Here is a 15,279-nt window from a genome sequence, read left to right as displayed (position 1 = left end):
ACCTTTCTTTCCCTTGTAGTGTACAATTCCATTAAATTAAAGACATGCTTAGATTTGTGTAAACAGCAACATGAACAGGATACGAAAGAATTCTTTTACCTACTAAAAAATCCTTTGTGCTGGGCTTCCCTGGTGGCGCAGTGGTTGAGAGTCCACCTGCCGATGCAAGGGACATGGGTTCGTGCCCCGGTCCGGGAAGATCCCACATGCCGCAGAGCGGCTGGGCCCGTGAGCCATGGCCACTGAGCCTGTGTGTCCGGAGCCTGTGCTCCACAATGGGAGAGGCCACAACAGTGAGAAGCCCGTGTACAGCAAAGAAAAAAAAATTTGTGCTATCCCTTTCTACACTGGACCCTTGAAAAATGGCCAGTTTAAACTGCGTGGGTCCACCTATATGTGGATTTTTTCCTCACTAAATTCATGCTACAGTACTACTGGATCTGAGGTTGGTTGAATCCGCAGATGCAGAATTGCGGATATGGAATTGCGGATACGAAGGGCAGACTGTGAAGTTATACACGGATTTTTAACTGCATGGAGAGTGGGGACCCCTCATCCTTGTGTTGCTCAAGGGTCAACTGTATTTATTTTTTAATATTAAAAAATTTTTTTTGCGGTACACGGGCCTCTCACTGTTGTGGCCTCTCCCGTTGCGGAGCACAGGCTCCGGACGCGCAGGCTCAGCGGCCATGGCTCTCGGGCCCAGCTGCTCTGTGGTATGTGGGATCTTCCCGGACCAGGGCATGAACCCGTGTCCCCTGCACCAGCAGGTGGACTCTCAACCACTGCGCCACCAGGGAAGCCCGGGTCAACTGTATTTAGAAAGGGACTAATTATAAAGGTGTGGCAGGGTCTAAAGAAGCTACAAGGGAAGGTCCAGGAAACCAGGGTGAACAACAGTGGAGCTATTGCCACCCTAGGCTGATGGGACAAGGAGAGGCAGAAATCCCCAGAATCTGGAAGGACAGGGAGTCATGGGAGTGGGCCTCCTTGAGAGGAGCACTGATCTGTTGAGGGACACGGTTGGCCCAAAGCAACCTTGCAGGAAGGGAGCTGAGGGACATACTCTGATCTCACCCTCTTCCCTCCCTCCAGTCTCCTGTTGAGGCTCCTAATTGGGCAAACACAGCTAGAAGCCAGAGGTTGAAAGAGCCCTGTTGACACGTCCCATGTGGGCTGAGCTCCGGGCAAAGTGGGGAATGGTAGAAAGTGGATTTGGGGCTGGGGCAGAATGGGGGGCTGGAGGGAGGACATCCAGCATACGTTTATACCCACGGTTCCTTTTTTCCCCTGTAGCTTATTTCTCCCTTCGTATTTTTGGCAAATTATTTCCTATTCTTCATGAGGTAGCTCTGATAGCACTGCTTTCCCTGGCTGCCTTGAGCAGAATGAACCATATTGTTCCATACCACTCTGTCTCATGTTTTCATTTAGCTAGGCACATGGGTTGCATCTTGTTTACCTTTCATTCTCATTGCTCAGCAGAGAGCTGACCTGCAAAAAATGAACCCTGAGTCTCTTGTAATCAATTCCTTTTCCTTTTTCCCCAGGGTGCCCTCAGCAAGACAGTGACATTGTTTTTTTGATTGATGGCTCTGGTAGCATCAACCCGACAGACTTTCAGCGGATGAAGAACTTTGTCTCAACTGTGATGAGTCAATTTGAAAAGTCCAAAACCTTGGTAAGGGTCAGTGGGTAGGTTAGGGAACAGCTTGCCTAAGGCTGGCAAATACGTGGCAACCAGGCTGCCACGTTCCTGTCCTGCTTCTATTAGAGATGTTGCCAACTTGCCAGTTGATCATCATTTTCTTTCATGATTTGCTTTCTTGCTCTGTCTGGAAGTGGCCTCAGCCTTCCTCCAGCCCCCTGTAAAGCAGGCAGACTAATTGGTAGGGGTTGGCGTGGGACATGAAACCCACATGTCATCTCTGGCTGAGTTCTAGTGCTGGGAAGTGGGAGCTGATGGCCGATCTCTGTCCTGGTGAGGCAGAAGGACTCACCAGGGGGCAGGGCAGAATTTGGAGGAATTTGGAGACTCGAGTGTTTCAAGATTTATGGAGAGCTTGCTGAGATGGTTAAGGGGGAGGAGGGACATCTTCTCCAGTGTGATACCAGGTGCCCGTTCCCAGTTCTCTTTGATGCAGTACTCTGAAGAATTTCAGACTCATTTCACCTTCAACGATTTCAAGAGAGACCCTTCCCCGGAATTGCTGGTGAAGCCAATAATACAGCTGTTGGGGTGGACACACACGGCCACAGCGATCCGCAAAGTTGTGTAAGTTCCTCCCTCTTTGCTTAGGATGGAAGGAGGAGGTTTTATTTTTCTTTGAGCTTTGCAGGAAGAGGGCAGGTGTTCAGACAGGGCTGGAGTAGAGGGTATTTCCGGTGGAGGGGTGAGTAAATGTGTGGAGGAGGGACTGCGCCTGGTATGGTCATGACATACAAGTCGTGAGTAAAGGTGGGATTAAGGGGGCTGGGAGGGAAGGGAAGGCTAGAGAGAGGCTAGAAAGATCAGTTGAGGCCAGGTCACCAAGGCAACTGAAAAGCCAGTGGATCCATTGAAGGTTTTAGCAGTGGGGAGACGTAACCATATTTTGTTTTAGAAAGTTCACTCTGATCTCTGTGTGCGTGTGTGTATGTGTGTGTGTGTGTGTGTGTGTGTCTGTGTAGAGGCAAGGGTGGGGATTGGGACAAAAGTGCAGGAAGATACGCTGGAGAACCATTGCCTCACATCAGGAGAGGTTTGATGAAGGCACAATTAAACTTATTAATTTTTTTTTAATTTAGAAGGAATAATACTCAGTTAAAAAAATCAATCTATGCCAAAGTATATAATGGCAATGAAGGTTTCCTTCCCTCTACTCTTTCCCGTTCTCCTGCTACCCTTCCAGATCTTGGGGCAGCTACATCTCAGTGTTTGTCCCAGGAGAACCCAAGTGCCTCCTAGACAGACCCCAGTTGCATCTGCAACTGCTGACGTTCCTTCCCTAGCATCAAGCGTATCTCTGTTGGCTCGAATTTGACATTTCCCTCCTCTGCCCTGGACAGAAGAGAACTGTTTCACAGCAGAAATGGAGCCCGGGAGAATGCCCTTAAGATCCTGGTTGTCATCACAGATGGAGAAAAGTATGGCGATCCTCTGGACTACAAGGATGTCATCCCTGAAGCAGATAGAAAGGGGGTCATTCGCTACGTCATTGGGGTAGGAAATGTGGCTCTCCGGCCTGATGCTTCTGTAGAGGGTTCTACTTGGATACACCCTCCTTCGAATTTGCAAACATCAATAAAATCAAAGTGGGACAAGGCTCATCTCTGCTAGCCCATATGTTCACAACAGTGAACTATTGTCATAATAATGCTATGTAACAAACTATCCCAACATTCAGTGGCTTAAAACAGTAAGTGAGTCTGTGCATCAGCCGGGCAATTTTTCTGGTCCTAGCTGGACTCCCTCATGCATCTGCAGGTTGGTTGGCAGCTCTGATGATCTTGGCTGGGCTCTTTCCATTTCTGAGGGTTGCCATCGATATCTGTTTGCCGGGCTGGAACGACCAGGGTAACTTGGCTCTTCTGTTCCCTGTGTCTCATCCTCCAGTGGGCTAGCCTGGGCGTGTCCTCATGGTGAAGGCAGAGGAACAAAAGAGCAAGTGGAAATGTTGCAAGCACTTTTTCCAGCCTCTGTTTTTATCACATGTGATAATGTCCGTGGGCTAAAGCAGTACACATGGTTGAGCCCAGAGACAATGAGCAGAACGGAACACTCTGCCAAGAAGAGGAGGGCAGAGCACAGCTTTGGGGAAAGGCCTTGGCTACAGGAAGGGGCAAAGGGTTGGGAACATCAGTGTCCTCAAACTACTACAGTATCTTGCATGACATAGAAAGAGGTATCATCACGGGTCTCTGGCTTGGCAAGTAGGAAACACCTTCATATGAAGGAGAAAGCCCCCCTTGCTCTGAAGAGAGGTCAGCCCCACACCAGGAGGTATGACACAGCAAATGGACCAAAGGCTGGATTTCAGCCCCAATTTCTCCCTTGACAGAATGTAGAGTGTACAACCTGCTCTACCGTACCTGACAGCTCTGTCCCAGGGGCCTTCTGGTGCATTCCTTCCTTGGACAGATATTATTTCAGATTCTTTTCCTGCAGAATTTTCTTTGCTGGAGGAGAGTGCTACCCCCAGAAAGTGTCTGATTCAGCCTCTGTTTTTTGGTAACAGGTGGGAGATGCCTTCTTCAGTAACAAATCTCGAAAAGAGCTTGATACCATCGCATCCAAGCCGTCTCGTGATCACGTGTTCCAGGTGAATAACTTTGAAGCTCTGAAGACCATTCAGAACCAGCTTCAGGAAAAGATCTTTGCGATTGAGGGTGAGCTAAGGTTTTGTAGTCCTGGAGCAGCTCCAAAGGCAGCTCCTTATCCCCAAACACGTACTTCCCTGTAGAAACAAGAACCTCCTAGCCCTTGGTACCCTGAGCCTCAGCATCAACTCCCTTCTTCTTCCATTTCCCAGCAACTCTGGCCTCTCTTGCTCAATTACTTTGAAATGGAAGGATCTAGACTTTTCTCTCTAATTTTTCAGTCTTGGCTATAGGTTGAAAAATTAGAGGGTAGGGGAGTCAAATCCCTCATGGTATTTTCCCCCAAATTTGGATGTGTTGCCAACATTTGTCTCTTTGGTTCACTGCTGTATCCCCAGTGCCTAGAATAATGCCTAGTACATAAAGGGTGCTCAATAAGTGTTTGTTGAATAAAAGAATTTAAAAGTTGGGAGAAGGTTCCTATACAGTCTGGATTTATGATTTCTCTTGAAAATTTGGAAGATTAGACACCTGTAGGACCATATTCCCGCTTGGCAAAAAGTAGTTGGAGCCAAATAGCCACCACCACTTTAAAAGGGGCATATGGCTAGATAAGCAATAAACATATAAATTGTAGCCATTATCTTTTCTTTTTTCCGATTTATTCATTTATTTTTTTGGCCATGCCATGAGGCATGCGGATCTTAGTTCCCCGACCAGGGACCGAACCCGTACCCCCTGCAGTGGAAGTGCGGAGTCTTAACCACTGGACCACCAGGGAAGTCCCTGCACTATCTTGTAACAACCTATAATGGAGTATAATCTGCAAAAATACTGAATCACGATGCTGTACACCTGAAACTAACATTAATATTGTAAACTAACTATGCTTCAATAAAAAAAGGAAAGCATAACAGAGGACATATAAGAAAAACGGGGGTGCACGTGGCTTCCGTCTGAGCCTCCTTTTGTCTGGCCACCATAGCACTGAGTTTCCAACCCCTGTTCTAGGCTCCTCTACTTTCTTTAATGTAAACGTTCTTCTCCTCACAGGTACGCACACAGGAAGTACCAGCTCCTTTGAGTATGAGATGTCTCAGGAAGGCTTCAGTGCCGTCTTCACCTCCGTAAGTGGTCTTTTGTTTAACTGGGGTGGGGGCAAGATGAAGAGGGAGAAGAGCTTCAAAGGTTTGGGGGCTCATCTCTGTGACAGGTGTTTGTTGGGCGACACCTCTTTGATGGGCAGCGGTGGTCCCTTCTCTCTTCCTTGTCAATCCTGTTCTTTTGTTTTTTTTGTATATAGTCACCTTTATTATAATTCACGAGTACATTAGAAACTGACATGGATCTCTTTATTAAGACATGTAGATTCTCATGGGCATCTGCTTTCCACTTTTAAGAAAATCCAGTTTACTTGAGAATGGCCAAGATCTTAGTATCAGTACATCAAGTTTCCACCTCATAGGAAACCTGAAAGGGTCTCTTGGGACTCCCAGGTCACTGTACTGTCCACAGACCTGCCCACACTCAAGTGTCTTCTGGAATTCCTTCTAAATTTCAAAAGGCAACTGGGCAAGAGAACACTATTACTCTGCTGGTTTTTAAGGTGCAATTCCAGGGTTAAACATTGTGCCGAAACTTAACATTTTCAAATTGCCCAGGCTTATCTTCCAAAAATAGTGTATTACTCACTTTACTAATCTCCCTGCCAAATAAAGGCCCCCAAAGCATTGTTAACTGCACAAGTCAGGCAAGGCACCTCTTCTCTCCTCGAATCAAATTATTTGGAATCCCAAACGAATGCTAGCACCCGAAGCGCATGACAATCAATCCTATTCTTTTTTTTTTTTTTTTTTTTTTTTTTTTTTGCGGTACGCGGGCCTCTCACTGTTGTGGCCTCTCCCATTGTGGAACACAGGTTCCGGACGCGCAGGCTCAGCGGCCATGGCTCACGGGCCCAGCCGCTCCACGGCATGTGGGATCTTCCCGGACCAGGGCACGAACCTGTGTCCCCTGCATCGGCAGGCAGACTCTCAACCACTGCGCCACCAGGGAAGCCCAATCCTGTTCTTTTTATTTTTAAAAATTGAGATATAATGGACATATAACATGATAATAGCCTCAGGTGCACAACATAGTGATTTAATATATGTATATAGCATTGCAAAATGATCACCACAATAAGTCTAGTTAACATCCATCACCTTACACAGTTACACAATTTTTTTTCTTGTGATGAGAACTTTAAGATTTATTCTCTTAGCAACTTTCAAATATACAATACACTATTATTAACTGTAGTTACCATGCTGTACATTACACCACCAGGATTTATTTATTTTATGACTGGAAGTTCGTACCTTTTTTTTTTAACATCTTTATTGGAGTATAATTGCTTTACAATGGTGTGGTAGTTTCTGCTTTATAACAAAGTAAATCAGTCATACATATACATATATCCCCGTATCTCCTCCCTCTTGCGTCTCCCTCCCACCCTCCCTATCCCACCCCTCTAGGTGGTCACAAAGCACCAAGCTGATCTCCCTGTGCTGTGCGGCTTCTTCCCACTAGCTATCTATTTTACATTTGGTAGTGTACATATGACCATGCCACTCTCTCACTTCGTCCCAGCTTACCCTTCCCTCTCCCCGTGTCCTCAGGTCCATTCTCTACTTCTGTGTCTTTATTCCTGTCCTGCCCCTAGGTTCTTCATAACCATTAAAAAAAACCTTTTTTTGTAGATTCCATATATATGTGTTAGCATATGGTATTTGGTTTTCTCTTTCTGACTTACTTCACTCTGTATGACAGACTCTAGGTCCATCCACCTCACTATAAACAACTCAATTTTGTTTGAAATTTGTACTTTTTGACCACTTTCACCCATTTTGCACACCACCCACCACTGCCTTTAGCAATCACCAGTCTGTTCTCTGTATGTATAAATTTGTTATTTTTAACTTCACATATAAGCAAGATCATGCACTGTTTGACTTTCTCCGATTTATTTCACTCAGCATAATCCTCCAGGTCCATCCATGTTGTCACAAATGGCAGGATTTCCTTCTTTCTAATTGCTGAATAATATTCCATTGTGTACATATACACCACATTTTCTTTATTTGTTCATCCATTGATGAACACTTAGGTTGCCTCCATGTCTTGGCTATTGTAAAAAATGCTGCAATTATCATGGGGTTGCATATAACTCTTCAGGTTAGTGTTTTCATTTCTTTTGGATATTTACCCAGAAGTGTAATTGCTGGATCATACTGTAGTTTTATTTTTAAAGTTTTGAGGAACCCCCATACTCTTTTCCATAGTGGCTTCACCAATTACATTTCCACCAACAGTGTACAAGGGTTCCCTTTTCTACACATCCTTAACAACACTTATTTCTTCTCTTATGATGACAGACATCTAACAGGTGTGAGGTGATACCTCATCGTGGTTTTGATTTGCATTTCCTTGATGATTAGTGATGTTGAGCACTTTTTTCACGCACCTCTTGGCCATCTGTATGTCTTCTTTGGAAAAATGTCTTTTCGGATCCTCTTCCCATTTAAAAATCAGGTTTTAAAACAAACTTTTGAGTTGTATGAGTTCTTTATATATTTTGGATATTAACCCCTTATTGGATATATGATTTGCAAATATTTTCTCCTGCTCTGTAGGTTACCTTTTCATTTTGTTGATGATTTCCTTTGGTATGTAGAAGCTTTTTAGTTGATGTAGTCCCACTGCTTATTTTGTTTTTGGTATTAAATCTAAAAAATCATTGCCAGGACAAATGTCAAGGAGATTACTACCTACGTTTTCTTCTTAGAGTTTTATGGTTTCATGTCTTTTTTTTTTTTTTTGCGATACGCGGGCCTCTCACTGTTGTGGCCTCTCCCATTGCAGAGCACAGGCTCCGGACGCGCAGGCTCAGTGGCCATGGCTCATGGGCCTAGCCGCTCTGCGGCATGCAGGATCCTCCCGGACCGGGGCACGAACCCGTGTCCCCTGCATCGGCAGGCAGACTCTCAACCACTGCACCACCAGGGAAGCCCCTGGTTTCATGTCTTATGTTCAAGTCTTTAATCCATTTTGAATTAATCTTTGTGACTAGTGTAAGATAGTGGTCCAGTTTCATTCTTTTGCATGTGGCTGTCTAATTTTCCCAACACTATTTATTGAAGAGACTGTCCTTTTGCCATTGTATATTATTCTCTCCTTTGTTGTATATTGATTTACCATATATGCATGGGTTTATTTCAGGAGTCTCTGTTCTGTTCCATCGATCTACATGTCTGTTTTTATGCCAGTACCATACTGTTTTGATAACTATAGTTTTGCAATATAGTTTGAAACCAGGAAGTGTGATGCCTCCAGCTTTGTTCTTTCTCAAAATTGCTTTGATTATTTGGGGACTTTTGTGTTCCATAAAAATTTTAAGATTGTTTGTTCTATTTCAGTGAAAAAAATGCCATTGGGATTTTTGATAGGGATAACACTGAAGCTCTAGATTTCTCAATCCTGTTCTACCTTCTTGCCCAGGATGGTCCCCTTTTGGGTGCTGTGGGAAGCTTTGACTGGGCTGGAGGAGCCTTTCTGCATATGTCAAAGGATAAAGTCACCTTCATCAACACAACCAGGGTAGTTTCAGACATGAATGATGCTTACCTGGGTAAGTAGAGAGGGCAGGGTTACTTTAAGAAGGGGTCAGGATATGGCATAACTCAACTAGTTTAGATGTCCTTGGATCTTTCATAAGCTCTTGGGATAGGTTTAAAGACAGAAATTTCAAACCTTCATTTTAATTATGTTAACAAAGAGGAATATAGTGCAGGATCCAATTACCCCAAGCTCCCAAGCATGGGGCTGCCCCACTGCCCCTGCTCAAGGGATAGTCCTGTTGGAGGGGGCAGTGCTTTTCCTCTTAGTTCATCATCTTCAGGTTATGCTGCTGAAGCCATCTTGCGGAACCGGGTGCAAAGCCTGCTTCTGGGGGCGCCTCGATATCAGCACATCGGTCTGGTGGTGATATTCAAAAAGGATGCAGGTGCTTGGGAGAAAAACGCTGAAATCAAGGGCAGCCAGGTGAGTGCAGAGTGTGTGGGGCATGGATGTGCCAACAGAGGCACCCTGGGGGCTGAGGGCTTCTGGGATGGGCATCATCAGATCCCAAGTGTGGCAGAGCTTTGTAAAGCAAAGGGCTTTAAGCTGGAGAGTCATGAGACCCACTTTGCATTTGAGAATGTTGTGTCCTCACTTTTCTAATAACGGTAAATAACAACACTTGACCTGTACAGAGCTCTCTACAAGTCTACCTGTACACAAAGCTGGCATTTGACCAGTCCATAACCAGTATAGACATATTAGTTATTAAAATATTGAAATAATTCTATATTTGTCAATAAATAGCTATTTCCTTGAGACATCCTTCCCCCCTGCACCTGCCATACACTCTGGCCCCTCCCCCCAATACTCTTTGAACTTCCCCATGATCCAGCAACTATGAAGTCAGACAGGGAACCTCAGGGGACCTCTAGGACCCACTCCAGCTTAGTCCATGGTTGGTGCCTGAGAAGTCCCAGGAATTCAATATTTTGAATATCACCCCTGCAAAAGCTGTTTTTTAAAATCCTCAAGAAAGTATCAGCAAACAGAATCCAACAATCTATAAAAAAGATAGTACATTGTGACCAGTTGTGGTTTAACCCAGGAATGATGCAGGGCTTGTTCAACAGTGTTGAAGAAATGGACAAGCTGATTCTAAAGTTCATATGACAATGCAAGAGACCCAGAATAGCCAAAATAATCTTGAAAAAGAAGAACTAAGTTGGAGGATTCACACTTCCCAATTTTGAAACTTACTACAAAGTTACAGTAATCAAGACACGGTGGTACCAGCATAAGGATAGACCAGTGGAATAGAACTGAGAGTCTAGAAATAAACCCATACATCTATGGTCAATTGATTTTCAGAAAAGGTGCTGGGTCAACTGGATGTCCACAGGCAAAAGAATAAATTTGGACCCTTACCTCACAATGTGCAAAAATTAATTCAAAATAGATCAAAGACCTAAATGTAAGAACTAAAGCTATAAGTCTCTTAGAGGGATTCATAGGTGAATTTTTGTAACTTTAGATTTGGCAACGATTGTTTAGATATGACACTACAAGCACAAGCAACCAAAGATAAAATAGATTAGTTGGACTTCATTAAATTAAAAACTTTTGAGCAGCAAAGGACACTATCAAGAAAATGAAAAGAATGGGAGAAACTATTTACAAATCATATATCTGATAAAGGTCTAGTATTTAGAATATATAAAGAACTTTTACAATTCAACAATAAAAAGCCAACCTCATGTAAAAATGGGCAAAGGATTTGAATAGATATTTCTCCAGATAAGATATATAAATGACCAATAAGCACATGAAAAGATGTTCAACTTTATTCATCATTAGGGAAATACAAGTCAAAACCACAATAGAGATACCACTAGAATGGCTATTTAAAGAAAAAAATGAAAAATAACTCATGTTGGTGAGGATGTGGAGAAATTAGAACCCTCCTACATTGCTGGTGGGAATGTAAAATAATACAGCCCTTATGGAACACAATTTGACAGTTCCTCAAAAAGTTAAATATAGATTTATCATATGACTCAGAAATTTCACTCCTAGATATATACCCTTTTCCAGAATGAAAATAGTTGTTCAAACAAAAACTTATATGTGAATGTTCATAGCAGCATTATGCATAATAGTCAAAAGGTAGAAAGAACCTAAGTGTTCATTAACTTATGAATAGATAAACAAAATGGGGTATATCCATACAGTGGAATACTATTTAGCCATAGAAAGAGTGAAGTGTTGATACATGCTACAACATGGATAAACTTTGTAAATTTTATGCTACATGAAAATAGCCAGTCACAAAAGGACACATATTATATGATTTAATTCGTCTGAAATGTCTAGAGTAGACAAACCCACAGTCAGAAAGTAGATTAGTGGTTGCCAGGGTATGGTGGGGGGTGGATTGGGAGTGACTTCTAACAGTTACAGGGCTTCTTTCTGGGGTGATGGAAATGCTTTGGAATTAGTGGTGATGGTTACATAACATTGTGAATATACTAGAACCCACTAAATTTTATACTTTAAAACAATGAATTTTATGTAATGTAAATTTTATCTCAATTTAAAAGGGCCATTCTGAAAAAAAAAATTAATGTAATTCACCATAACAACAGACTAGAGAAGAAAAACGTAATAATATTAACAGATACAGAGAAAGAATTTGACAAAACCCATTCTTTCATGATGTTTTCTTCTCAGCAAACTAGGAATTAAAGGGAACTTCCTCAACCTGAGAAAGAACATTTACAAAACATCTACAGCTAGCATCATATTTAAAAGTAAAAGAGAATTTTTTTCTCCTAAAATTGGAAACAAGGCAAGAAAATCCACTCTTACCACTCCTATACAACATCATACTGGAAGACATAGCTGGTGCAATAAGACAAGAAGAGAAAAGAAAAAAGAGCATGTGGAGTGGAAAGGAAAAAATAAAGCTGTCTCTATTTGGGGATGACATGATTGTTTGCATGGAAAATCCCAAAGAATCTACAAAAAAGCTATATAACTTATTTCAGTGAGTTCTCAGGATACAAGATCAATATGTAAAAATCAGTTGTATTTCTATACTAACAATGAACATTTGGAAATTTAACTTTAAAGAAAAAGGACCATTTATTAATACAATAGCATCAAAGACCATGAAATACTTAGGTATAAATCTAACAAAATGTGTACAACATCTTTATACTGAAAACTACAAAACACTAATGAGAGAAATCAAAGCCCTAAATAAATGGAGAAATATACTGTATTCATGGACTGGAAGACTCAATACTGTTAAGATGTCACTTTTCCTCAAGTTGATCTATAGACTCAACACAATGCCAATCAAAATCCTATTTTATTTTGTAAAACTGACAAGCGAATTCTAAGATTTATGTGGAAAATCAAAGAAAGTAGAATATCCAAAACAGTTTTGAAAAGGATCTTATGTGAATACCATTAGGTATTTAGCGGAAGGTTCATACACTATGTGATTTTAAGGCTTTCTATAAAGTTACAGTAAGCAGGACAGCGTGGCATTGACAAAAGGATAGACATGAAGATCAGTGGAACAGAATAGGCCTGAAGTATAAGCCTGACACATATTGATTTTCAATAAAGGCACAAAGACAATTCAATGGAGAGTTCAATGGTGCTGGAACAATTGAACATCCATGGTAACAAAACAAAACAAAATCCTTACCCATATCTTGTCAATTCAACCATGTTAAGATTAATTTAAATCGATCATAGAGCTAAATGTAAAATCTAAAACTACTATACTTGTAGGAGAAAACATAGGATAAAATTTTGTGACCTTGTGTTAGGCAAAGAATTCTTAGATATAACACTAATAGCATGGTCCATAAAGAAAAAAATTGATAACTAAGATTTCAAAAAAATGGAAAGTTTTGCTCTGTTCATTAAGAGAATGAACAGATAAGCTACGGACTGGGAGAAAATATTTGCAAATTTTACTTCTTTTTAAAAAAATTACATATCTGACAAAGGATTAATCCAGAATATATAAAGGATTTCAAAACTCAAGAATAAGAAGTCAAACAATCCAATTCAAAAATAAGCAGAGTATTTGAACAGACACTTCACCAAAGAAGATATGTAAATGGCAAATAATCACATGAAAACATGTCCCATGTCATTAAATCATTACGGAAATGCAAATTAAAACCACAACGAGATACAATTGCACACCGATTAGTATGGTTAACATAAAAAAGGAAGTAAATTGGCAATATCAAGTTCTGGTGAGGATGTATAGCAACTAAAACTCTCAGACATTGCTGTTGGAATGGAAAATGGCATGGCCTCTTTGGAAAAGTTTTCAGTATCTTACAAAGTTCAACATGCAGTTGCCATAACACTCAGATATTTACCCAGGAGAAATAAAAATAGACGTTCACTGGAAAACCTGTATATGAATGTTTCTAGTAGCTCTATTCGTAACTGCCAAAAGTTAGAAACAACCTGAATATCCCTCAACTGGGGAATGGATAAACAAACTGTGGTACATCCATACAATGGAATACTAGTCAGAAATAAAAGGGAACAGATTACTGATACATGCAAAAACTTGGATGAATCCTAAATGCTTACTCTAGTTGAAAGAAGCCAGACCCAAAAGGCTACATACTGTATGGTTCCATTTATATAACATTCTGGAAAAGGCAAAACTATAGGGTCAAAAAACAGATCAGTGGTTGTCAGGGGCTGGTGACTGAGGGAAGAGGTTGATGATAGCATAAGGAAATATTTTGGGGGTGATGAAACTGTTCTGAATCTTGACCATCGTGGCAGTTACATGAATTTATGTGTTTGTCAAAACTCATAAAACTACACTAAAAAGTCTGAATTTTTTTGTATGGAAATTATACCCCAATAAACTTGACCTAAAAACAAAAAAATCCTGTTGACTTTAGGATGAAGCTTAAATGCCTTTACTGGACCATTGGGAGGCCTCCCTCAGTGGTATGTGGGGCAGAAGTCAGACTGTAGTGAGTCATGTCTTGACGTCCTCTGCACTTTCCTTCCTAGAACTTGCCCCAGAAGTTTGAAATTTCCATATACATCTCCCTTTTATCTGTTACTATTCCCCTCCATTCCACCCTGCTGCACCTAGAGCCTTGGAAGGCACTGTCTCCACTACCCAGCCTCACGCTTAGCAAATAGCAAACCCTTGTTTATTGAATGAAAGAATGACTAAATGGATGATTCCTATGGATGAATTCTACCTATTTACATTGAACATATTATGGTGTTTTTTTGAACATACTTTTAGAATTCTTTTTAAAGGTAGACATTATTTCTCAATATCATGCAAAAAAATTCCTGTGGCAATAGTTGTTTTTCATCTAAGCCAGTTGATTCCTTGTTAGCCAGACTGCCAAATCTGACTTACCTCCCTAAAGACTTGCAATATATTGAAAGGATATCCTGTCTGGTCTTCCAGGCTTTTCTGTCTGTATTTTCAAATCCAACTTCTTCGCTACCTTAATCATCTCCCTGGAACACCATTTGGGGTAGATCCTCACCCACTACCTGTCAACTCTATCATATACTCCTCTAACTGGCAGTACATTCAAACAAGGGTTGATCATGAAACAGAGAGGATCACATCCGCTCCAAAGGGTTTTCCTCAGCAGGCATGATTTTTCTTCACAGGGAGAAAAATCCCCGTGCTCTGCTTTAGGTGGAAAGAGGTATGTGATCTTGGCCTTATCTCTTTCAGATCGGCTCCTACTTTGGGGGCTCCCTCAGCTCCGTGGACGTGGACAGAGATGGCAGCTCCGACCTGGTCCTCATCGGGGCCCCCCATTACTATGAGCAGAGCCGGGGGGGCCAGGTGTCCGTGTGCCCCTTTCCCCGGGGGGTGAGTTGTTGATGAGACCCGGGCTGGGCGGGGTCTGGGTGTGGAGGGGTCACCTGGGGTGGGACCTGACACTGTTTTTGTTCTGCAGAGGGCTAAGTGGCAGTGTGGTGCTGTCCTGCGAGGGGAGCAAGGCCACCTCTGGGCCCGCTTTGGGGCAGCTCTGACGGTGCTGGGGGATGTGAATGGGGACAGGTTGACGGATGTGGCCATCGGGGCCCCAGGAGAGCAGGAGAACCAGGGTGCTGTCTACCTGTTTCATGGAACCTCGGGACTGGGCATCAGCCCCGCCCACAGCCAGGTGAGGCCCAGTCACTGTCTTTGTTACAACTGTAGCCTCTTTGCCAATCTGTCCCTTTCTAATTCAATGTTCCAACAGCTGCCAGATCAGTTCTCCCAGTAGTCCTTTTTTGGAAGCTTCAAAAATAATACATACTTCACAGAAAAGATTCATTCTTACCACAACTAGAGGAGGTGCACAG

The 15,279-nt window shown here is 42.2% G+C and overlaps 1 protein-coding gene across 1 annotated transcript in view; it reads left to right on the top strand.

Moving 5' to 3' along the window:
• The window catches only part of LOC308628689 (integrin alpha-M-like), a gene marked incomplete at its 5' end in the record, with an annotated part of 80,896 nt that overhangs the window by 10,170 nt on the left and 55,447 nt on the right, over positions 1–15,279 (top strand). Inside the window, 9 exons of the mRNA XM_081255932.1 lie at positions 1,551–1,681; positions 2,130–2,275; positions 3,049–3,202; positions 4,218–4,368; positions 5,353–5,426; positions 8,839–8,968; positions 9,239–9,381; positions 14,660–14,800; positions 14,889–15,098. Of these exons, the coding sequence (XP_081112058.1) occupies positions 1,551–1,681; positions 2,130–2,275; positions 3,049–3,202; positions 4,218–4,368; positions 5,353–5,426; positions 8,839–8,968; positions 9,239–9,381; positions 14,660–14,800; positions 14,889–15,098 (1,280 nt within the window). The remainder of the gene's footprint in view (positions 1–1,550; positions 1,682–2,129; positions 2,276–3,048; positions 3,203–4,217; positions 4,369–5,352; positions 5,427–8,838; positions 8,969–9,238; positions 9,382–14,659; positions 14,801–14,888; positions 15,099–15,279) is intronic.

Source organism: Mesoplodon bidens (genome assembly GCF_964165515.1).
Source record: "Mesoplodon bidens genome assembly, chromosome: 15".
Taxonomy (NCBI): domain Eukaryota; kingdom Metazoa; phylum Chordata; class Mammalia; order Artiodactyla; family Ziphiidae; genus Mesoplodon; species Mesoplodon bidens.
Note: the sequence above shows the minus strand (reverse complement) of the source record. Positions and strands in the feature narration are given on the sequence as shown.